Source organism: Aquarana catesbeiana, linkage group LG04 (assembly GCF_042186555.1).
Source record: "Aquarana catesbeiana isolate 2022-GZ linkage group LG04, ASM4218655v1, whole genome shotgun sequence".
Taxonomy (NCBI): Eukaryota; Metazoa; Chordata; class Amphibia; order Anura; family Ranidae; genus Aquarana; species Aquarana catesbeiana.
The window spans coordinates 552,947,603-552,973,288 of NC_133327.1; the positions used below are offsets into that span (position 1 = coordinate 552,947,603).

The window sequence follows — 25,686 nt, forward strand, 5'->3', positions numbered from 1 at the left end:
GCCACTAGATGGCATCTCAATACTACAATTCTAGTTCACTCCAACTATCATCCTGTTGTGCCGTTAGTTTAAATTTTGGCAAAAGAAACAAAAAAAAGCAAAAGGTATTTCCTAGAAGGGTTGGGTGCTTAAAAAAAAAAACAAAAAAAAAAGAAAACTGTGTATCTAGCAGACATCAGATATATGAGATACACAATTTACATGTATGAGAAGTCAAAATGCTAGACTGTTTGACATTCTTGCAGGATTTTTTATACATTTCAAATACATATTTATACTACTACTGCTTAAGAGCAAAATACATTGCAAGTGATAACAAAGAAAAGAACTTGTGAAGATGCCCCGCGTTGTCCTACATGGTGCTATGAATCTGAATGACCATTAGCTGCATCGTAATCATCTTCAGATAGTTTATGGTCATATTGCACCACTTCAATTGCTGCGGCAGAGGTCGTTCCTCATTCCAGGGGAGATTTAAAAGAAATTGAAGTCAGATGAATTGTGCTGAAAATGACAGCATTTAAGGCTGAATGCGATCATACAACACAACTTAACACCCTGAAGGAGCAATAAAGCAAAGGTTTATTCTCACAAATCACTCTTCCTGCTCTCCTGCACATCAGTAATATGTACACTTCTGTAAAATTCTCCATCTGTTCACAATTCACTGTTTGTTAGGAGCAAGCAATTGCAGATATGTTGGTTCTTTATTTGTTCTCTTTATTTGTAACCATTTAAAGAGAAATTCGGAACACAAGCAGACTTGCAGAGAAGGGGTCACAGAAGTCAAAACAGCTAATTTTTCCTTAAAATGTTACTAAACCTCCAACAGTAAAATCAGTCTGTATATGCAGGAAAGCATGCTTGTTATACTCACTGTGGGACCTAAGGGGTTAATCCTGCACAATGTGTAAAAAGGCTGTTTGATCCTGTCTTCTCTGATCCTCCCCTTCTTCCACAGTCTCCAATCCATCTCCTGAGAGTAGAGCCTTGAGGGCACTCTGCACATGCTCAGTTTGGTGTGCATAGCTAGAGAGTTTTTTTTTGGGAAGGTGCATGTGATCAGCCAAGGGCCAATCAGCAATGTCCAGACAGGGGTCGGGGTCATGCAGCCTCATAGGACAGTCAGAGTTGAATGAAAACTCCTCCTACAAGTTTTAACCAGTGCTCGGCTGGACACAAATAGAGGTCACAAAACTGCTATGTACAGCTGATGAGAAAAGGTATTTAGTAGTTTATCTAAAATAATAGCATTTCCATGTTCTGTGTACTGTGAGAGACCAGATATAATGAATTCAGGGACCTGGGTTTAGTAACACTTTAAATGCCCCCCACAATAGAAACATACATTATAAACTGTTAGCCCTTCAGCTCCTCCACTGTCCCCATCCTCCACAATATAAACATACAAACGGTCAGCCTTTCAGCTCCTTGCTGCCTCCTTTCCACAACAGAAACTTACAAGCAGCTGGCCCTTCAGCTCCTTCACTGCCTCCCTTTGACAAAATAATTGTACAGCTCCTTCACTGCCCTCTAATACAAATGTACAAGCAACTGGCCCTTCAGCATCTTTATTGTCCCCTCTTCACAAGAGAAATTAGCTGACCCGTTAGCCTCTTCACTGCCCCTTTCCCACAATAGAAATGTACAAGTAATTTACCTTTCAGCTCCTTCACTGTTGCAATGTTCTTGATCTAGAGACACCCGTATTAACAAAGAATTCTAGCAAGTGAGACTTTCATAGGGCTATGAGCGCCACTGGAAGTTCTAATAGCAATAGAAAAACCACAGCATCATCTTTTAGTATGTTACTGTTGAAGATGAAGGCATACTTTACTATTGTAGATGAAGGCAGGTAAAATGAACCAAGAGGTAAATATGCGGGGACCAGGAAAAATCGCTTGCTAGTGCCCCCAAAGGCGGGCTGAGGCTGCCATTTAACACAAGGTTGGCATTAAGGCAGCACTCCAACTTAAAAGTGATGATTCTCCAAAGAAATCATAACTAATTCCTTGTAAACCATGGCTCAACTACTCTTCAAATTGTTCACTGCGGACATCGGTTCTTCAATTCACTCTATGCACTACGCATAACGGTTCATCAACACATTTATAACTCTTCTCTGACTTCAGTTGTGCAGCAACGTAATCTGTCACCTCACTCCCAGTGACGTTGATATTCCACATGAACACTAGGAAGTTGTACTCTGTACCAAACCTGTGCTTATTCTTCTCCTGAAACCTCACTCCATCTTCTGTTACTCCCAGGTTGGGTCCTTCGGACTCCCCAGTATTGGGGTTCCAATTCCTAGGGAAGGAGCCCAAGCACAAACACTTCTTCACTACCAGGGCATCTGTCACCTTTGCCAAGTCACTGCTTCCCAACTGGCTGGCTGCATATGCACTCAACACTAGTACAGTAGTCATTAGCAACGGCAATATGGCCTCCTTTGTATAGCTTGACTGTACATTTGTACTTCTATATCTCATCCCCTTATTAAGCCCTGTTTGTGATACGCTACACATGCATTGCACCCCTTTAAATGTGTCCTCAAGTAACTTCAGTTGAATAATAAACGTTCTTTACTGAAGTTGTTGAAAAGTAACAAATAAACAATTCACACAGTATCTTCAATATACATTCCTATACATGTTCTGTTAAGTGCCCCATAGCTGTTCTCTTGGTGCCCCTAAATCCAAATGAGGTAGTCCTACCATATAAAGATGAGAAAGTTCTTAGGTCTAAAAGTCCATTTAGTACCCCAATCAGGCTTCCACAGGGGTGGTTAATTGCAAGGAGCAGCATTATGTTCCTTAAGTGGGGAGACCTGAAACTGTAAGTCCAGCCATCTAACTTACTTCGGCGCCCCTGATAGGTGGTTCCCTTTCCTTTAATGTGTTTGTTCCAGCAGAGGGTGGTACTTCCACAAACAGCTCAGTCTTGCGTGTTTCATCACTGGTAGTAAGAATGCTGGTTACCCCCTGGTGGGGAGAGTTATCCAGTGAGTGCAGCAAGAAAGAGGGAGCACGAATGGAGGCACTAATACACCGCATGATTGCGTGATCTTTTGCAGCACTAACTTCAAGTTTTTGCCACACTTTTCTAAAGACTTTTTTAATCAGAGCACTTGTCACTTTATGTTGAACCACTAACAGAGTCATCAATCAAAAGCAGTATCAGTATACTCTTGCACTTTTAGGTTTTGGCCCTATTTAATATTGTATTCTTTGAACATACCTGTTATAGATGATGATCTATCACTATTGTACAATATTTTGAGTAACTATTTGTTTTTGCACACATGTTGTAATAAGTATAGCACCATTTACCACAAGCATCACCACATCCACTTCACCTTTTCTTCCTTCAAAAAAAGTCTGACATCTACCTAGAAAATTTTTTAAAAAAGTAAAGCGCCCCCACCCCTCTGCACTCACGCACAGAAGCGAACACATACGTAAGTCGCGCACGCATATGTAAACAATGTTCGCACGACACATGTGAGGTATCACCATGAACGTTAGAGCAAGGGCAATAATTCAAGTGCTAGACCTCCTCTGTAATTCTTAACAGGTAACCTGTAAAAAAGTTTAAAGCGTCGCCTATGGAGATTTTTAAGTATCAAAGTTTGTCCCCATTCCACGAGTGTGTGCAATTTTAAAGCGTGACATGCTAGGTATCTATTTACTCGGCGTAACATCATCTTTTATATTTTACCAAAAAATTGGGTTATATATTATGTTTTTTTATGAAAATTCATTAAAATGTATTTTTTCCCAAAAAATAGCATTTGAAAAACAACTGCACAAATACTGTGTGACATAAAAAAATTGCAACCATCGCAATCATCAGTCTATACCCATTGAACAAAAACGTTGCTCCAGCTTGTCCCCAAGGAGACAGTTATTACCCAGTTGGGCACTACTACTGTATCTCTCCTTTTGCACTGCACAGGGATGGTGAAGCCAGGCTGTCAATAGAGATAGAGATGAGGGCTTAGCTGTTGACTTTTGACAAGACGTCAACATTAGCATATATGTAACAGCACTGTTTACTGTCTGTTTGAGTACTTGTTTTGGGGAGATAAGAGGGGTGTTTAAAACAGCTGGTGGAGTGGATTACAAATGTACCACTATGTGGAATGTAAATGTAGTGTTATTATGTGTAACACTATGGGGGGGGATTTACTAAAACTGGTGCACACAGAATCTGGTACAGCTGTGCATAGTAACCAATCAGCTTCTAATGTCAGCTTGTTCAATTAAACTTTGACAATAAAACCCAAGAGGCTAATTGGTTATTATGCATAGCTACATCAGATTCTGTGTAGGAAATCCCCCCCATGTGGTACGTGAAATGTAAAGGTTTGCTTATTAATTATTATAAATTATTTTGGAGCTTTCAGACATACTCCTTTCACATCCTAATTATTTATGGTGCATTTGTACAATATGCTATGATTTATGGTTCCACGGCAGCTGGAAACCCTCTGGGGTGTAAAGCTGTCTTAAAGGACTTATCTCTATTGAGAACATGACTACTTCACACAGTGCCATGCTTACAGGCTTACAGGATAACTTTACTTTTATTATTTATCTTTTAAATGACCCCTACTCCCCAAAGTTTATGCTTACCTTTCCCATGTCCTCCAAGGTCTTTGCTGTGCACCCCCAAGGCCACCACTTGTGAATTCCCCCAGCAATGCTTTTTTCCATGCATGCAGATGGAAAGGCCATTGCTCATGTGCCCCAACAGTGGACGGCCTCCCCATAAATGGAGCTTTTTATTCTATGCATGCATAATAAACAGGTAGCCCAATCAGAAGTCTTCTGCACCAGTGGCTCCCAGCAAGGCACATAGTAAAGATCTCAGAGGAGGAAGGAGAGGTAGATATAAGACGTTAAGGATTGGCTCAAAAAAAAAAAAAGGGGGTAATTTAAAGGATAACTGTACTTAAATGATATTAATCCTTTAAATAAATATACCTCCTAACGGCTGCATGCTAAATATGCATTGTAAGCTCTGCTCCATACTGAGTCACGAAAAATAATAATTTTTTTTAGAGCTATGAATGACAAAAATTTTATCTCAGAATTCTGGCATATTTCAGAACTGTGAGTTATTTTCACATAATTATGACCTCTTCTCTTAGAATTTTTAACATTATAGTAAAAGTCAAACTTATTTTAGCGCGCCTTTTTTTGAAGTTGGTCTAAAGCTATTTCTTGCTTTTAAGTTCTATGTTAGCAAGTGATAGACTTCTTTTCTTAAAAAATCAACACATTTTAATTCTAGACCTAAAAGCTGAGCTGCGGTTTCCACAGTGCCCTTGTATTATTTATGTGGAATTGTTCAACAGAATTTGCGATTTCACTCATGGTATGCTGTCCCTGTAAGCAGATGGTTCAGATACAACCTGAGCATCTGTTGGAACCAAGCCTTATAAACATATAATAGTACTAACAAAACAGAAGGGATAGAATGGTCAAGGTTGAATTCACACAGCTGTTCTTATAATTCTATTTTAATGTCACCCACACAAAGGTAAAGATGGCACCTCTGGCTTACAATATAGGTTTACCAGATGCTTTTTAGATGCCTAAAACCTCATATACATGTATATTTCTGTACGTGTAAAAATATACAGTATCCAATGTAATGATAATCTGGGACTGGGTATGAGATAAAGAATATCCTACATTTCCAGAACTGAGAGCCTGTAAAAATAAAATAAAAATTGTAACCAAATTTGTATGAGACATGTAGTCTTAATGCACAGTCAAACTGAACCATGCCCTACTTCGATTGCCCCCCTCCCCCCCTTACTTACACTCCTGCTGGACTGAACTCACACTGAACTATAAAGAAGTATTCCTGGGCACACTCTGCCAAGGAATACTTGGCAGAGTGTGCATCATCCCCTCTGTGGTCTGCATCATCCCCCCATGTGGTCTGGTTGGCAGAGGGGCATCATTCCCTCTGCCAACCATACCACAAGTGATCCCTGCTTATGTGCTCAGTGATCTATTGAGAATTTTGTGCTCAGACACAATTTGCACTCACACTGAAGCAAACTGTACCAGACCACAGGTGAACAGTGCTTGGGACCACCTCCTCCAAGTGATCCCGAGCACAGTTCGGAGCACTAACATTACACAAATGAACTGGCCCAAAGGGGTGAACCATGCCCTGGCTGGTTAAAACTGCCAGTGTGAGTGCACCCTTTGTGGGTGTAACACTGATGGAACACCATGTGTGCATTACAAAGCCCATTTGTATACAGTACCAGTGAACCCATTAGCATTACAATTCTGAATTATCACTTGCCTTAGAAAAACGTTGCTTGGCATTTTAGAATTCACCATGGCCAATACCTTGTGTATTGGTTAAAGTGGTTGTAAAGTCAGAAGGTTTTTTATCTTAATGCATTCTATGCACTAAGATTAAAAGCCTTCTGTGTGCAGCAGCTCCCCTTAGTCCCCCCAATTCTTACCTGAGCCCCCTCTCTGTCCAGCGATGTCCACGAGTGTCTCAGCCATCTCAGACTCTCCAGTGGCACCATGGACTCTCGCTGCTGTCAATCAAGTCAGTTAGCCAATCAGGAGAGATAGAGGCAGGGCCGGGCCAAGACTCCGTATCTGAATGGACACACGGAGCTGTGACTCAGCTCGGGTGCCCCCATAGCAAGCTGCTTGCTGTGGGGGCACTCGGCAGGATGGAGGGGCCAGGAGCACAGAAAAGGGACCCGAGAAGAGGAGGATCAGGGCTGCTCTGTGCAAATCCACTGCAACAGAGCAGGTAAGTATAACATGTTTGTTATTTTTTATAGGAAAAAAACAAGACTTTACAATCACTTTAAAGTGTTACTAAATATAGGACCCTGCGTGCACTATATCTGGTCTCCCACAGTACATAGAACATAGAAATGAAAGTATTTTAGTTAATATAAACTGCTAAATACCTTTTCTCATCAGCAGTATACAGCAGTCTTGTGACTTCTATCTGTGTCTGTCTGAGAACTGGTTAAAGCTTGCAGGAGGAGTTTTCTTTCTCCTTTGACTGTCCTATGAGCCTGTATGACTGTCTGGGCAGTGCTGATCACATGCACTCACTCAAAAAAAAAAACTCTCTAGCAATACATACCAAAATGAGCATGTGCAGGGTGCCTCATAGGGCTCTGTTCTATCAGCAGAGGGACTGGAGACTGTGGAAGAAGGGGAGGATCAGAGAAGACAGGATCAAACAGCCTTTTTACACAATGCAGAGGATTAACCCCTTAGGTTCCACAGTGTGTATAACAAGCATGCTTTACTGCATGTATAACAGGGCCCTCTGATTCCTCCTGTATTGAATTGTATAATAACTGTATTGTCTGTCTTCATGTTGCAAAGCGTTCTGCAAATCCTGTATAATAATAATATTAATAGACTGATTTTACTGTTGTGAGGTTAGTAACACTTTAAAGTTCAGCTCAAGGCTTTTGTATGACAATTTAAAAAAGTACCAAATCCAGTTATAATGTGATGTACAGGACTTCATTTGTGACCTACACACCCCCTCCAGACACTGCAGCTAACAGTGGGAGGGCTTCAGCCACTGGGACAATGCTGTCTGTACAGAAAGCAGTGGGCAGGACTCGGTGTAACCAGCTGCTGATTGACAAGTTACAGGCTTGTGAATCAGCAGTGCAAATGCTGGTAGCCACTCCCACTGCAATATTTTACCCTCTCACTGTGGTGCAAGCAAACACAGTCTACATGAAAGTGGCTACTCTTCTCTGAATTCAGGAGCATTGCAGCATTGTTGCCATGCATAGTAAGGTGTACATTACTGACAAGCTCAACTGGTATTTGTGGGACTTTGCAGAGTTCTGTGAGAAAACTGTAAATGCAGATTCATTCATAATTAAGTGCTGCAGCACATATTTTTAATGGAAGGTTATAGTTCTACTTTAAGTTTCAAGGGCCCAGTGCATAATGTTTTCATTATTTATAATGATAAATAATTTAGAATTAATTTGTAATATTTTACTTGAATCACACATGGTGCTAAGGAGCGGAGTTCCACCCAAAAATGGAACTTCCGCTTTAAGTACTCGTGGCCCCCTGACATGCCACATTTTTTGGGGGGGAGCGGGTCCCTAGTTTTCACAGGTACCCAACTCCCACTTCTTCTCCTGGCTCTGCGGCGCTGGAAGGAAGTTCACCTCTCCCCCCCTACAGTCTTCTGGGACACATCACAGGTCCAGAAGATTGCCCGGCCATTCATAACGCGCAGCACGGTTCACGCCCCGCTGTGAAGCCATAGCCGGGTGCCCACACTTGCAATGCCGGCGCGGCAGAGAGGAGGGGGAGATAAGCAAGGCTTTGGGCAGCCGCATCGCTGGACCTTGGAACAGGTGAGTGTCTGTTTATTAAAAGTCAGCAGCTACACTTTTTGTACCTGCTGACATTTAAATGGGTGGAACTCCGCTTTAAGCAGCCCAGAAACATGAGATGACGGATGCAAAATCCAGCCATAAAAACCATAAGGATAACCTGTCCCTATCACTATTGTACCACACCCCCCTGTCCTTTTCCCCAAGATTGTTTGTCAGTGCCACTTTCCTCTGCCCTTGTCTCTTTGCATTGAATTAAGGAAAAATTGTAGGCACCTCCAAAGTGACCATCCAAGAGCAATATCCAAGAGGGCTGAAAGCCACAGTTGACTCCCAAGCCACTAGTCGAAGATCATTGTTCTAAGGAAAGGTACAATTAAATTGGTCTCATGGGCTTACGCAGGGTTAAAGAGCCTACTAAAACATGTCCAATAAAAGAAGACATACAGAGGACATAGTTCAAATTGGTAACAAATGTGGCAAATCACTGGAGGAGTCATACTGAGAAGTTCGAAATAAGCCATATCATCCATTATTACAGGGAGAATTGGAAAACGAGCTAAAAGCCTGTGTCCATCTCCCAACTGTAACAAAAGGATTTGACTCAATTATGTATCTGTATTGTTTACAATCAATTATCTCCACATCATTTCCCATATGTAATGCAAAGCCATTATGTATCATTCATAGAGAATCTCTTCCAAATCCCGTTCATATAAACTTATTGGTGGCTTGCCAAATCATTTCAGCTGCAACTGCTCGATAAGAATATTTTGCAGTCAACAATTTCCTTATCTAGCCGACGGACTGAAGTGAAAAAAAAAAATCTCTCTTTCAAGCAGCTGTTGGATTGACTATATAATGAGCCTGAGATTATGTTAATTATGATAATGCAAACTGCACTTAAATTTCAATCAGCTAAGCAGGTTAAGGTGGCAATGTGACAGAAAACATTCTGCCATAACGATGACACTGGACAGGGCACAGTCATCTTGCATCATTTAGATGAACTTACTTCGGTGACCGTCTCTGCATCTCTGATGCTAGACATCAGTAACATGCAGATTGCTGAGCACGTAGCCGGAGAAAAGTGCCTTTTATTTTCACTTGGCAGCTGCTTCGGATGTAAGCAAATGTTAATTTATTTCTTTAGCATGCAGATGGCACTGAAGTTTATCAAGATGGCAGAGCTGTATGCCCCACTGTAGACACAAAGAGGCCAATTTGTAAAGATGTCAGTGAATCCAGGGCATTCACTAGAGTGGATTCGCCAGCAATATTAGTTGCAGTATAACAGTCTGTCAGCCAGAGCCAAATTATCCACAAAGCAATCTAGGCAGGAACCAGGGACCCTGTGGATGTCCATGGGGCCCAAATACCACATTCATTCTCCGGAAGTTGGGATACATCAGTGGGATAGCACAATTGGTCAAAGCTCTGCACCTGCTTGTCACTTTTCACGTGATGACGCACTTGTAAGCAGTGGGGATGAGCCAGCGGTTTGGTTCAAACTTTGGCTGTTTGGGCATTAGGATGAAAGCCTGAACTTTTTCTTGTCCAGCCCTATGTTCAGTAGGAGCTAAGCATCATGTATAGAAGCCGTATTTCTACGGCTTCTATTTATGACAGTTTCCAGCAGTCACTGGTCCTTAAGGAACCCGCCATGCCCCTAGGAATTGCTAATGTCACTGGGAATCCCCAACACATAAATAAAAAGGGTGGGGATTGCAGTGACTTTATCACTGCCAAAATATAGCTGCTGCCCATATTTTTGCAATGATGCCACCATTATCCATGCACCATTGTTTTTGCTTTTTTTTTCGACCACCAGCCAGGTTTGTGGGGAAGAAGCCCTTGTTCTCATCAACATGGACACCCCCAGGCATGTTATTTAAAGGAATTGAGTATTTTTTATGTTTTAATGCATTTAATAAATCACTGTTCCTGGCTGAATGGAATTTTTTATAATTTTATCTTTTTTGCATTAGTACTTGTTATAGAGGGCAGTGTCCATCCCCATGCTATATTTTGAAACAACCTTGCCTATTAGCCCAAAACATGGGCATTATTAATTTGACAGATTTAGCTTCCATTAATTTCAATGATTTTCAGTTTTGGCATCTAAACTTTTTTGAAGTTCACTGAACCCTCGTCAAACTGAAAGGGTCAGGCAATGTCAGTAAACACAGTACAAATGTGGCATTTTCATTGCGCCTTTTGCATTTGTGATCAGTGTCAATTAAAGGTTTAGGGGCTATCTGTGAATGAACTAACTACAAGTTCCATCTTCCACTGAGGCAGACAGCCTGTAGTTCTCAATGAACTGCAAGAGTGCTGATGACGGGTGCTCTCATAGTTCATTACTCTTCCTACTCTTCAGTAAGGCTGGCCATATATGAATAATTTTTTTGTTTAACTCGCTGGTTGAAAATGACTTGATTCCCTTATCCACACATTCCAGGTGGATGGGGGAATCGCTTCTGCCGAGCTATTTTATTCTGACAGTGGACAAACTTTCCTGCCATCAGAATAAACTGATTAGCACAAGGGGCTACTGTATAGCCAGCGGCACTGCTCAAGAGAAAAATTTCCAACAGCCTGGTTGTACATGACTTGTTCAACAGATCGTCTCATGTGCAACCAGCTTCCCCATACATGGAAGGCTGATCACTGGTGCCCGAGAAAAAAATTATAAATGCACATTTTTGTACCTGCAAAAACATGTACATTTATTTATTTATTTTTAAAAAGGTGAACTTATCCTTTAATGTTGAGTTTTTAAATCCCAGCCATCCGAACGAGCTAAAAATAAAAGCAAACATTGTTGAAATGTTTTATGCTTTATTCTCACCAAAATCACATACAGTGGTGTGCGTTAACACATGTTGACTTGTGTTTTTGACACATGTGTTGCATTGTGGCTATTTGTGCACTAGTGGCTGATCTAAAAATCTCTACATTTAAATAACACAACTATGGACAAACTATCGTTTAAAAAAAATCATTAAAAAAAATGCAAACATTGCTAAAATAATTCAAACGTATACATCAACAAATACGGATACAAATACAACATACTTTTCGTTTAAACTGTTACTATCTATACAATGACCTATGAGTAGTTAAGAAACTTTATTGAAGGTAAATAAGAGGATATTGAAGAACTAAACCCCCCGCACCCCGATATCCAATTTCATTTGTAAACTTGTTAACGTTCTTATCACTTTTGCCATTGTTATACTAATATCAACAGGGTTCATGTGTATTCATTGTAAAAGATCTGATTTGTACATGAAGTGCACAAGGGCATTACAATTAAGATGCCTTGGTAAATTAAGAACAGTTGGTAATTGCTTTCAGCTATACAAAGAAGCCAAGCAGGTGCTCTGTTTGTGTGCCCAAACCAACATCTTTTCATTTATATATATATATATATATATATATATATACCAAATCAATAGTTCTTGTTTAAAGGTACCCATCCACACATAATGGTTAAAATTATATGCTTATAGCTTTAAAAGGTTTTTGTGGTCAATAGCTCAAGCTAATTCAGGCCTAAAAACCATGCGACTTTCCGACTATTGATTTGGAATGCTATTATGAAAACACGAATGTGGGACCTATCCAGCCCATATTTTTAGATATAATATTTATGTATACATATATGGACATTGCCCAAAACACATTGCAAAGCAGTTTTTGTATATACAGTTGTGCTCAAACGTTTGCATACCCTGGCAGAAATTGTGAAATTTTGGCATTAATATTGAAAGTATGACTGATCATGCCGAAAAAATGTCTTTTATTAAAGGATACCAATCACACAAAGCCATTTAATATCACATAGTTTTTTGGATCCTTATAAAATCATAATGATAACAGAAATCACCCAAATGGCCCTGATAAAAAGTTTACATACCCTGGAATGTTTGGCCTTGGTGCAGACACAGAAGGTGGCACACACAGGTTAAAATGGCAATTAAAGGTTAATTTTCCACATTTGTGGCTTTTTACATCACAATTAGTGTCTGTGTATAAATAGTGAATGAGTTTGTTAGCTCTCACATGGATGCACTAAGCAGGCTAGACACTGAGCCATGAGGAGGTAGAAAAGAACAGTCAAAAGACCTGCGTAACAAGGTAATGAAACTTTACAAAGATGGAAAAGGATATAAAAAGATATCCAAAGCCTTGAATATGCCAGTCAGTACTGTTCAATCACTTAATAAGAAGTGAAAAATTTGGGGATCTCTTGATACCAAGCCAAGGTCAGGTAGATCAAGAAAGATTTCAGCCACAACTGCCACAGGAACTGTTTGGGATACAACGAAAAACCCACAGGTAACCTAAGGAGAAATACAGGCTGCTCTGGAAAAAGATGGTGTGGGTGTTTTTAAGGAGCACAATACGATGATACTTGATCAAAAAAGAGCTGCATGGCCAAGTTGCCAGAAAGAAGCCTTTACTGTACGAGTTCCACAAAAAAGCCTGGTTACAATATGCCACAACACCTTGACATGCCTCATTGGCTTTTTTGTGGCACTGGCGCAGTAAAGGCTTCCTTCTGGCAGCTTAACCATGCAGCTTTTATTTGTTCAAGTATGGTTGAATTGTGCTCCTTAAAAACAACCCCACTGTCTTTTTGGAGAGCAGCCTGTATTTCTCCTGAGGTTACCTGTGGGTTTTTCTTTGTATCCTGAGCAATTCTTAGGCCAGTTGTGGCTGCAATTTTTCTTGGTTTCCCTGACCTTGGCTTGGTATCAAAAGAGCCCCTCATTTTCCACTTCTTAATAAGTGATTAAACAGTACTGACTGGCATATTCAAGGTTTTGGATATCTTTTTATATCCTTTTCCATCTTTTTAAAGTTTCATTACCTTGTTACGCAGGTCTTTTGACTGTTCTTTTCTACCTCCTCATGGCTCAGTGTCTAGCCTGCTTAGTGCATCCATGTGAAAGCTAACAAACTCATTGACTATTTATACACAGACACTAATTGTGATTTAAAAAGCCACAAATGTGGGAAATGACCTTAAATTGTCACTTTAACCTGTGTGTGCCACATTCTGTGTCTGTACCAAGGCCAAACATTCCAGGGTATGTAAACGTTTATCAGGGCCATTTTTTGATTTCAGTTATCATTATCATTTAAAAAGGACCCAAAACAATGTGATAATAACTGGCATGTGATTGCTATCCTTAAATAAAAGACCATTTTTTTTGTATCATCAGTCATATTTTCAATATTAATGCCAAAATGTCACAATTTCTGCCAGGGTATGCAAACTTTTGAGCACGACTGTATTGTCTAAACCTGTCCTGTCTTGTCCTTAATTTGGAGGGACTATTTATTTGGAACCCAATTCCAGTCTTTCCCTATTTTTTTCTCACTGTCTCTCTTTTTGGTATGATGTACATACTACCCTATAAAAAAAATTATTATTTAACAATCAATCCAACCCAACCTCTAACCTGCTGCAGTTGCTATTTTAAAATGCTAGTACAAAGGAAAACTAGTGGTGAAAAATATATTTGTGAGATTAACCATTTTTAACCTTTAACATTTTTGTTGTGAATTCATTCTTTATTGTGCATGCAAATGGAGAGGGGTATGTTCTTTTCCTACATACTTTGCGCTATAATGTGTGCCTCCTTCCCATATCAAAAAGTTGGGGGATATGATAAAGGTTTGATTAGCATACAGTAATGCAGTCAGCCTTCCCAGTATCTCTATTTCTCTATAGTTGGCCCCCTCCTTTCTTAAAATTCACTTGTTGCCAGTGACAAGGTGTTACCAGTGCGGCTATAAGAGGTCACATGACTGTGAACAAACTCTCTAAGAAAAGATACTTTCAAACACTTAATTAAAAAAAAATAGAAACCAATTTTCATATTGTACCAGTCATTTGCATATACTTGAAATGTCATCTGTTGAGTTTACATCTGCTTTAGGGTATCTCTAAGAAAAAACTGTTTAAATTCTTACAGGACTATAAGGAGAAGAAAAACTATGATAATTAGTTTGGGCTTTAGGGTCAATTCAGCTGACTTTTCAGTGTCAGACTATTTTCACTGATGTTATCAGTTCCCTGTTTCAAAGTTACCTGTTTAAAGAAATCTGTCAAAAGAAAAACATGGAAATTGCTATTGTAGGACTTACGTTATTTCAAAATTTACCATAGAATTTTATATTACATAAACCTACAAAATGTTGTAAAACAAGAGTGCTCAACCTTTTGATCAGGATCCTAACTTAGAAACCAGAATCCTTTTGGGGAGTACCTGGTTTTCAGACTATCCAACATAATGACTCCTGAATTGTATAACAATGTAAAATGGCTGCCCGTGTACCAGTTGTTCAGAGAAAGTACTCATTTTCCTACCACCTTAAGCAAGAACATATCCCACGGCTAAGGCTTGCTAGTAATAACAGATATATAGGTTTTCCCTATAGTATCTCAAATAAGGAGAGGGTGCTACTAACATTTACCACTATTTCCTGCTTATTCTACAAAGTATATAAAATCAATAAACATCTATAATAACATATGTTAAAAACAATGTTTTATAACATGATCAATTAATTACCATCCATTGGAAATAATGGTACATACACTTACCACAATGAGTGCGATAACAGATAGCGTGTAATATGAGGCATCTCGTAACAAGCTCCATGAGGACAAGACGACAACCTGCCAACATACAGACATTAGAAGTGTTAGAGCAGTTGAACTGGAAGGTCACTAGAGATGCACATTGCAAAAAATTCAACAATGAGACCTCATTGTTAAAAACTGGAGAGAAGCAGACATTTGTATTGCCCTACATAAGCAAAAACAGTTCAGCTTGAATATGTGTAAAACACACTCTACAAGTAAGATCTGCATTGTTACTTTGGCAAAACCACCTCTTTTCCTTCCTAAATTTAATTTTAGTTCATCAGTCATAAATTCTGCAGCAGTAAAACAAACTCAGTGGTAGTTGTTGTGGGAGAAAGCCATAGGTGGAAAGTATACATACCTATATTCGCAAAAGAATCTGGCCTGCTGAGTAACCCATTTATAAAGCTATTTGATTAGTAATTTTGTTCATCACAAGTCCCCTAGATTGCCTCTGGACCTAAAGGAAATTTTTAGGTCAAGTCCCCATGCGATTTGAAGAAACCTAAGATGTCGAATGTTTCTCAGTTTGCTGAATGAATAACACCCTTCTTTGTCAACTGGCATGATCATAAAAATAGCATCTTTTTGAATGAGGTTGCATTGAGGTGGCCTACTGAGAGATCATGTGCTGCTCGCCTTCCAGTGTGAAAGGTGCCCAGCATTATTTGACCCAATTCCTGTGAGCCAATGACGTCAAGGCTCTATCTAATGCCCTAGCCTCACAGGAGAATGCTGCAGAGAGAAGTGCCATGTAATGAGAGCATTTAGGATCCACCAACCACTAAAGAAAGAAGGGAGTAAAGGGGACTGTTACCAGGCAAGACATGTGGAAAAATCTGCTCCAGTGAGGGAGCTGGAAAAATTTATGTGGGCCTGGTGTGCCCAGAGTTGGGTTTTAATCCTACTCCCTGAAATCTATGTACAAACTTATACACATGTTAGTGGAATATAATTAATATGTATAAATGCGCATAAAAACACATTTTTAAAAACAAACTACTGTCTTTGATGTGCAAGAGTACAAATAACTGAATCCATGTTGAAGGACAATTGATAATTAAAGTAGCCTGTCATGAAGTTGCATGTATTCAAATGTATTCTTGCTGCCTTTTTAGGCTGACTATAATGCCTGTCTGCAGCAGTTGTTAATATATGGTGTTTCTAGCTAATAGTAAAGGAACGTTATTCTAACCAATCAGGAAAGGAAGGATGATGTTATTGCATTAAGGTAGATTTAACTGCAGCTGTGGACAGCAGACTTCTGAAGCTAAAGTTGATGTTAAGACAGAGTTTTCACAGCTGCTATTTTGGGATTGCTAAAGAGCTTTGACATATAGGAGGAGCTTATAACAGCTCCTAAGCATAGGTATTATTAGGAATACAAGAGTCACTTTAAAACATTCAAGTGCCTCCTTCTGTAATGTTTGGTTGTACTCATTGGTAGGCTTTATGTACCCACTGGAGAAATTCACAATAGTCTTAAGAAGCAATTGGACAGGGATACTATACATATGAGGTTCGTGGTCATATTACCAAGAAAAATTGTGTAGTATAGGGGTAGATTCAGGCAAAACTTTATATTTTAGTACCTTGCAGTAACAGATTTTATCAGAATTGTAGCTATTGGCTGAAGTGCAATGAATGATCAATGCAGGAAGCATCACAATACCTTGTTACAATTCCATATATTTCAAATAAGCATAATAATGTTCATGCTTCTGTCTCTGAAGTGGGAACCCCAGGTGAGGGTCACAACTTTATTGTTCCACTGATTCCTCCATAGACTGCTAAATCGAAACTCCTTGTGGAGACCCATACTCCAATGATAAAACAGTTATTTATAGCTGATAAGCAGCAAACTGCTGTCTTAGTAACTACAACAAACCTTAAGATGTTACTTCTTAAGGAGGGGAAAGAACTAGTTGGTCATCTGGGAGTCATTAAATCTGATCTTATAGCTCTTGTCACATAACCATTAGAAATATGTTGTAAGGGATAAAAAAGTAATAGATTATAGTAGTATGTATACAAAGGGTATGGTCAAATAGTTTTTTTTGTTGTTTCATTACACAAATGACAATTATTTGTTCTTTTCCATTGCTGGAAATGTTCAGTGCAAAGCTCCCATGAACACTATAGCTACTCACTGTTTTACTAACTACTAAACCATTCTATATGGTTATGCACCCCTAATAATTAATCCTCCCATAGTTGCCTACTGCCTGATGAATGCAATCTATTGCATACATTTTCCTGCATAACATCACGACTGTGGCAGTGTATATTAACATGCCTGATGGCTATGCTAACTTGTTGCTGAGCGGTCAGGGGCAGTAAAACTGCAACTAAACAGCTTATTTTTACTGGTTGGTAGGTTGTATACATTGTACAGATGCGTCACTTCACAGGCAGGTTAGGGTCACCCCTAAAGAATGTTATTTAAAGGAGTTTTGCATGTTTAATGATGCCTTATAAACATTATTAAAACCACTGATGTCTGCAAAATTGAATTTTTATGCCTAGTCCCTGTGCTATCTGTTTGACAGTTACTTACCTATTAGTCTAGAAAATGGCCATTACCATTCCCATGAGATTTGGATTCAGCACCCGAAGTTTCCTTAACCACCCTGAATCCAAATTCAGCTCATCACTATTCAACAGGAAGTGAGAGTATATCTTTCCAATGTGAGGGAAATGCCCCCTTTAACATTTAAAACAGAACAAGTGTTCCTATGGGAAGATTTCTCTTCTTTTACTTTTCTGGTGGGAACTCAAAATGTCAAAATTTACCCCACGTTGATAATTAGGACAATTAGAAATGAGAGTGTCCCTAACAGGGACAGTGACAGCAATAAACACTTGACAGTGGTTCTAAACCCTCACCACTCTGTCTAAATGTAAAAAAAAAAAGCCTTTGGTCATACTTAAAATATACTATTGCAAAGGCTTTTTTTATTTTCATTGCCCGAGAAATGTTAATAAATACTTAACGAAGATGCCAGCTTCTATTTCTTCCTGCGAGTGAGTGACAAAGCTGATCATGCCTCCCAATGCTGTGGTTCTGTTGTCACATTCTTGTGCATGCTCCCACATTGAAAATGCAGGACAGGGTGTGATGCGCACAGTGCCTGCAAGGTCCTGTAATCAGTCAGTGAGACCACAGGCAGCCAAACATTCAGGCCCAACCTGCAGTGCTTTCCTAACAATGACGCACAGCCCTTAAGCTGATAGCGATGTCTCCCTCAGTGACCAGAGACTTCCAAATTCAATCCGACCCACAGCTCTGGCAAGCACAGAAAGAGTTGTGGCAGTCACATGACTGCTGAAAAAATTTGTTGAATTAAGGTATTTAAAAACCTTTTTTCAGAATGTAATTAGCACTGTTTATATAAAGATGCTGCTACTACACCCTGTATATTTCTTAATTAATGAGTTAGAAATACTTTAAAAATCAAATCATAACATGTAGGGCAGGGCTGCATTATTCATTAAGCAAAATAAGCATGTGCTTAGGACACAAGGGAAGGAGACCCCACAAAGTTTTTTCTTGCTTCCGCTTGCTCCGTTAAACTTTGAAAAAGAAAGCTAGAAGCAGATTGCCATACATAGCTGCTCCAGTCTTAGTAATTCCCTCTCTCAATATGTATAAATGTACATATTCATTTAATATATACATATATATTTACAGTATACAGTATGCATATACATTATACTGTATATTTATATATATACAGTTGTGCTCAAAAGTTTACACACCCTGGCAGAATTTATGATTTCTTGGCCATTTTTTAGAGAATATGAATGATAACACAAAAACTTTTCTTCCACTCATGGTTAGTGTTTGGCTGAAACCATTTATCAATCAACTGTGTTTACTCTTTTTAAATCACAATGGCAACAGAAACTACCCAAATGACCCTGATCAAATGTTTACATACCCCAGTTCTTAATACCGTGTATTGCCCCCTTTAACATCAATGACATCTTGAAGTCTTTTGTGGTATTTGTGGATGAGGCTCTTTATCTTCTCAGATGGTAAAGCTGCCCATTCCTCTTGGAAAAAAGCCTCCAGTTCCTGTAAATTCTTGGGCTGTCTTGCATGAACTGCACGTTTGAGATCTCCCCAAAGTGGCTCAATGATATTGAGGTCAGGAGACTGAGATAGCCACTCCAGAACCTTCACTTTATTCTGCTGTAGCCAATGACAGGTCAACTCGGCCTTGTGTTTTGGATCATTGTCATGTTGGAATGTCCAAGTACGTCCCATGCGCATCTTCCTGGCTGATGAATGCAAATGTTCCTCCAGTATTTTTTGATAACATACTGCAGTCATCTTGCCAACAATTTTGACCAAATTTCCTGTGCCTTTGTAGCTCACACATCCCCAAAACATCAGCGATCCACCTCCGTACCTTTCATCATAGGCCTTGTTGACTCCTCTACAAATGTAGCGTTTATGGTTGTGGCCAAAAAGCTCAATTTTGGTCTCATCACTCCAAATGACTTTGTGCCAGAAGGTTTGAGGCTCATCTCTGTGCTGCTTGGCGTATTGTAAGCGGGATACTTTGTGGCATTTGCGTAGTAATGGCTTTCTTCAGGCAACTCGACCATTCAGCCCATCTTTCTTCAAGTAGCTCCTTTTTGTAGAGCTTGAAAACAGCCATTTGTATTTCCCCTGAAGTTATTTGTGGGGTTTTTATTGCATCCTGAACAATTTTCCTAGCAGTTGTGGCTGAAATTTTAGTTGGTCTACCTGACCGTGGTTTGGTTTTAACAGAACCCCTCATTTTCCAGTTCTTGATTAGAGTTTAAAAACTGCTGATTGACATTCTCATTTCCTTGGATATCTTTTTATATCCCTTTCCTGTTTTATACAGTTCAACTACCTTTTCCCGCAGATTCTTTGACAATTCTTTTGCTTTCCCCATGACTCAGAATCCAGAAACGTCAGTGCAGCACTGGATGAAAGATGCAAGGGTCTGTCAGGAGTCCAGAAACTTATTGACCTTTTATACACACACACTAATTACAAGCAAACAGATCACAAGTGAAGATGGTTACCTTTAATAGCCATTCAAACCCCTTTGTGTCAACTTGTGTGCATGTTATCAGGCCCAAATCACCAGAGTATGTAAACTTTTGATCAGGGTCATTTGGGTAGTTTCTTTTGCCATTATGATCTAAAAAGAGTAAACACAGTTGATTGATAATAAATGGCTTCAGCCAAACACTAACCATGAGTGAAAGAAATATTTTTGTGTTATCATTCATATTCTCTGAAAAATGGCCAAGAAATCATAAATTCTGCCAGGGTATGTAAACTTATGAGCTCAACTGTATAAGTGAGCCTGATTTTGCACTTTATAACTTTAGTAAATAAACCCCATTGTGTACTTAAAAGTGGGGTATGCCTGTATTATATGAAATTTACAAATCTATGCATGCTTCTGAAGGTTTTTAGATTAACTATAGAGGCCTTCTTTTTTTTTAACACATTTTATTTCTAAATAAGGTATTTGACTAATTTGAACAACAAATATGCTCATTGAACTACATTAATGTAGAATTAAGCAAAGCTTTTTATTCATCTTAAATAGAGTAAGGGAGGGTTATTACCCATCATTTTTTTGCCATAGGTGCCCTGTTTGGGTAGATTTCCATTCACAGCCAAAACAGGAGGTAAGAGGAAATCTCTTCAAAGTTTGGGAATGCCTGGTTATCACCAGGGTCACAAGGCAGGAAGAATGATCACTTCCCAGTGGTGCAGTGAATAAGAACATAGACAGGAGGTTCCGTTACTGTCCGTGGTCCTTGGTGAGAGAACTGTACAGCCACCCTAAATGGAACTAATTGGCTCAGTTATTATTTCTCTTTCTTGCCAACAACCATTCCTATTTGACCTTCAAACAAAGGAACGTGCAGTGCATGCATTCTTTCCACAGGCTTTATCAACAAGTCACACTCCGCTTCTGTTTTTTTTTTTTAAGTGTAAAATTCCTCAATAAAAAGTTGTTTTAGTTGTAAACACCATGTACTAAAATGGGTTTAAGTCACATCAGATTCTTTAAATTGTAGGCTGAGAAAAATCTGGATATGCTTACAACAAAAATACGTCTTTCTTTGGAGGCCCCCACCTAATGTTGACTATACAATCAAGGATAAAAGTAATTCCAGTCAAGTGAAAGCAATCATTGAGTTGCTAACATTGGTTTTCAGGGCAGAAAACCCGGCGTCAGTTTGCTTTATGGTTGAAAACTAGAGTTAAAATGTGTTAATACTTATCCCATGCAAACAAACCCCATTCTCTTACCCATCACATTCCACAATAAAGTCCAAAGGGCAATTTCTGCCCTCATGCATATTAAAATAAAAGCCTGTGATTATACTCCCCCCTTCTCTCCTTGTAGATCGGATATTTGCACAACCAAATAGCATAGTTATGCATTTATACTCAATTGTATTGTAGATTTGCACTGCCACATCCCAAAGGGACTGGGTAATGTCAGATTTCCTGAGGAAGTCGAATGAAGAAACGGGTCAGTTGGAAGTGACGTCATTATGCAGGCACACCCCGAAGTACCGAAATTATAATTTTATGGGAACTTTTACTTTTGTTTCATGTGAGTATAATCTTTTTCAATAGAACGCTTTGTGGTATTAAACTTTACTACACTATGGAGGTCTCTGCATTATAATACTGGTCAGAGCTGTGAAACCAAAGGGATGGTTTTAGAGAAGTGGAGGAGAGGATCTGGAGGTGTGCTGGTTCCTTCCTGCACAAAGAAAGCCCTGGTAGTGAGGGTGGGAGTACCTGGATGTCCTATAAGATGCCTATACCTAGGTAGAGCATTTCAAGACTCACTTGTTCTTAAGGGGGTCATGCAAATCTGGTGAGCCTTTTTTAATATAAAGTGTTAGAATCCTTATGTTTAAAGGGGCTGTTAATTGTTTTGCTATGTGAGTATTATAGCTTATGAAATTAATATTCAGAATCTTAGCACATGCTACATTGTGGGAGTATTTGTATTTTAACACTGGTCCTGAGGTGATGTGGATAAAAGGTGAACTGTGACCAGAACTGGAGGATTGGTGGAGAAGAGCTGGAAAATGTGGTGGTCCCTGCATGTGTAGAAAATCTCTGGAGAGGGGGACAGCTGTAAGGTCCCGCTGACATTACTTACCTGTAGAACGCACATAGACTCACTTATTTAACGTGTCAAGCAAATCTGGTAAGCCTTTCATCTAAACACAATATTTGAATCCTTATGTCTTTGGGCTTATGTCTTAAAAGGTTTTTTTAATATCTGTAGTTATAAGAGTATAATACTCTGTGAGTAAAACACCTTGGATTTTAAATGTACAGTATCTCACAAAAGTGAATACACCCCTCACATTTTTGTAAATATTTTATTACTTAATTCAGCAAGGACACTTTGCGAAGATCCTTTGGGCCAGTGGGCCAGTGTAAAGTGTGCGAGTTGCTACCCTGTGAAAACAAAGGGGTAGTGGCTCATTGTTTCTTCAGAGAAGGAGAATGCCAGTAAAAAAGGGCTCCCTTGAAAATTTTCTACAAACACTCACAAGCAGACCAGCTATTGCTCAGGCTCCAGCAATAACAGCAGGCATTCAGGAGAAGTCGTGTTGCCTCAGTGCCGCAGAGGAAGGGACACCGCGGGCATCGGTCAGATGGACTCTGCACCTCTTCATCCTAACTTGTGCGTCTGACTAGGATAGACAAGAGTCGGTACCTTGGTAATTAAGTGGGACTGAGTTTATTGCTAGTCATTTGGGTCAAATGTGAAATGTCTCCTGTTAGTCAGACTAGGATGTTGTTCTGTTTTATCCATTCCAGGAATACTACAGGATGACGAGTTAAGAGTTGCCCTTAGGGGGCTGGATACATCGGCAATCTCTATGTGATGATTAGTGATAGGGATTGGTAAAGTGAGAAGGTCGCCTCTGAGGAGAGGGTAGTCTCACTGTATGTATATAGGGTGAGTGATGCTATATACTTGTGTTTCTTTTCTTTGCAGGCCTGCAAGAAATCTTCATGCCTCTGTAGAGGTTGTCTTCAGTCCATTTGTATATACTATATAATACACTATGGAGATGTTTTTGTTTTGATGATGGTTGTGAGCTAAGGAACATAAGGAGTGCACTCAGAATGCAAATAGGTAAGTTTAGGAGAGGAGCTGAAGGCTGAGCCGGATCCTACCTAAAATGTATGCAAAAGCCTTGGTGGAAAGGGGTGAACCTAGATGTCCGATTAACCAAACAAATTTGCGAACAGCATTTTTTAACTCACTTATTTATAAGGGGTCATGGCAATCTGGTGAACCATGTGTATTTTACTGATATGTATTATTATATCACAGTCACGTTTTATGGTTGGACTACATTCACTTTACTTTGCAATAGCTGAAGACCTCTTAAACCCTTCCGTGTGCTAGAATTCACTAGCAATTTTCAGATAAAGCAAGTCTTGAACATTTAGATTATACCAGGTCCTTACCTCTATAGACTCAGGTGATAAATCACACCAAAAAGAATCAGCTTTGCAATCTCCTACACCTTTTGAATAAATTTGCCTAAAAAATGTACCTTTCAACCATACAGTATTCGTCTTATATGCCAAAGAGGGAAGACACATTAAGGAGTCAATGCTGCTCACCCCACCTGCGCTCCCCTTGTCTCTCCCCTTGGATGGCCGGACTCCCGGGTCGGCCGCCCACGGGCGTGATTACCCTCCCGGCGGCATCCCTCATCACCTTCGGACATTGCGTGCGGTGTGCGCGCATGTGCGGGTCGCATGTGCGTGCGGCCTCATGATGTCACGTATTTTACGGCGAAGGTGACGACAGATGTCGGGGCTTCGCCTTGATGGATGCCGAGGGAGCCACACGAGGCCTGCCAATGGCGGCCACAGTCTCCCTCTACACTCCGGGGTTAAGGGGCGGAAGAAACGATACCTGTTGTTAATTTCAGTACTAATTAAGGACACTATTTAATGAGGGTGGATTTGGGTGTGATCCCTCCACTTCCTCCTTGGACGGCCAGACTCTTTTCCTCAACAGTAGGAGTGAGTAAGAACTTATGATACATCTGATTATCAATGCTTTGTCAGACCCCATAGAATAATATTTTACTTATATTTAATTTTGATTTATGTGCACACCAGCTCTGGATGCCGTAGACTTAGATACTTGGCAATATCATGCACTTTTTCCTCAAATTCACACATCACACATACACTCTTTTTTGTTTTGTGTTGGTTTTGGTTTTTATTTTATTCATTTATTTATTTATTTTTTGTTTCTCTGCTGTTCAAACACTCACTTGCATCATTTTCATGCACATTCTTTTTTTCACATAGACTTAGATACTTGGCAATATCATGCACTTTTTCCTCAAATTCACACATTACACATACACTCATTTGTTTTTTTTTGTTTTTTGTTTTTTTTTTCTGTTTTAAACACTCACTCGCATCATTTTCATGCACATTCCTGTTTTCACACATATTTTACATGTCATTATTCACTGTGTACATCCTTCACTTCTCTTCCTATCACTGCCATTGTCAGCATTTAAGGACAAGGTCATCCCTGACATATTCTATATTAGTTATACCAATATAGTCACTTTACTCATTTTATTATCCTTCACATGATCAATTCAAGCTGTAATAGATTATTACAACACTTTCTGACCGCCCAACAGTTAAATCTAACTACTAACCTATATGGGTATATTCAGGAGCTAACGCTCTGACAATTTTCGTAGGTTCCGGCCCCACCCCCCAGTGGTGTGTTGGTGGGGGGGCAATTATACGTGTGACTCCTTGCAAGCCATATCAAGTGGATTCCTGTTCCCCCTTCTTCCTGGGGTGCTGCTACGTGCGGGCACACTGGATGGTCTGGCTACTGTGTGGGGAGGCTCTGATCGAGGGGTACATCCAAACTCAGTGGTAATTATGTGCAAAGTGTTGCTAAACAAACTTGCCTATGCTGTAATTCTTTTAAATAAGCTGGATATACTGTTATAAAAATTTTTCTTTTTTCTGTAGCAAACTCATCCTCTGAAGAGACCCCAAAATTCATGGGTCGAAACGCGTCAGGATTGTTATGCAATAGCCTTATCATATGCTGTGTATAACCTATGTTTGCTATTATATGTATTTGGTATGGGTATTTTCCCACTGGAGCTCCCAATTTATATTTATATGTTGTTACATTCATTCATTACCCTTCAATAAAGCACTTTAATATTTTATTTAATGCCTTGTTCATATCTATGGTTAGCTGCCTAAAAACCCCGCTCGGGGGACCTTTTCCCATTTTTCTCGTCTTATATGCCTACCTGAATCACACATATTTTGAACAGCCTAAGATTTAAAAAGTGTTAATACTCTGATGCCTTATTTGCGCTACTTCTTACATCATTTAAACCCACCCCTCAACCAGTCACATTATTCTAAGCCAGGCCATGATCAGTAAAACAAGAAAATATTCTGTGTAAAAAAGTTGATCCTAAAAATAAAGGACATGGGGGAGTAAGGTTTTGTATTTACAGGCTCTAGTGATGGGAGTCCAGCCCTTGCAGAATTTTTTCCTACCACACACAAGCCATAAAAGTGTAAGTA

General features: G+C 39.6%; 1 protein-coding gene across 1 annotated transcript in view; it reads right to left on the reverse strand.

Moving 5' to 3' along the window:
• SLC24A3 (solute carrier family 24 member 3) overlaps positions 1-25,686 on the reverse strand; it is a 528,734-nt gene that overhangs the window by 76,812 nt on the left and 426,236 nt on the right. The window contains exon 7 of the mRNA XM_073627968.1: positions 15,000-15,074. Coding sequence (XP_073484069.1) covers positions 15,000-15,074 — 75 coding nt within the window. The remainder of the gene's footprint in view (positions 1-14,999; positions 15,075-25,686) is intronic.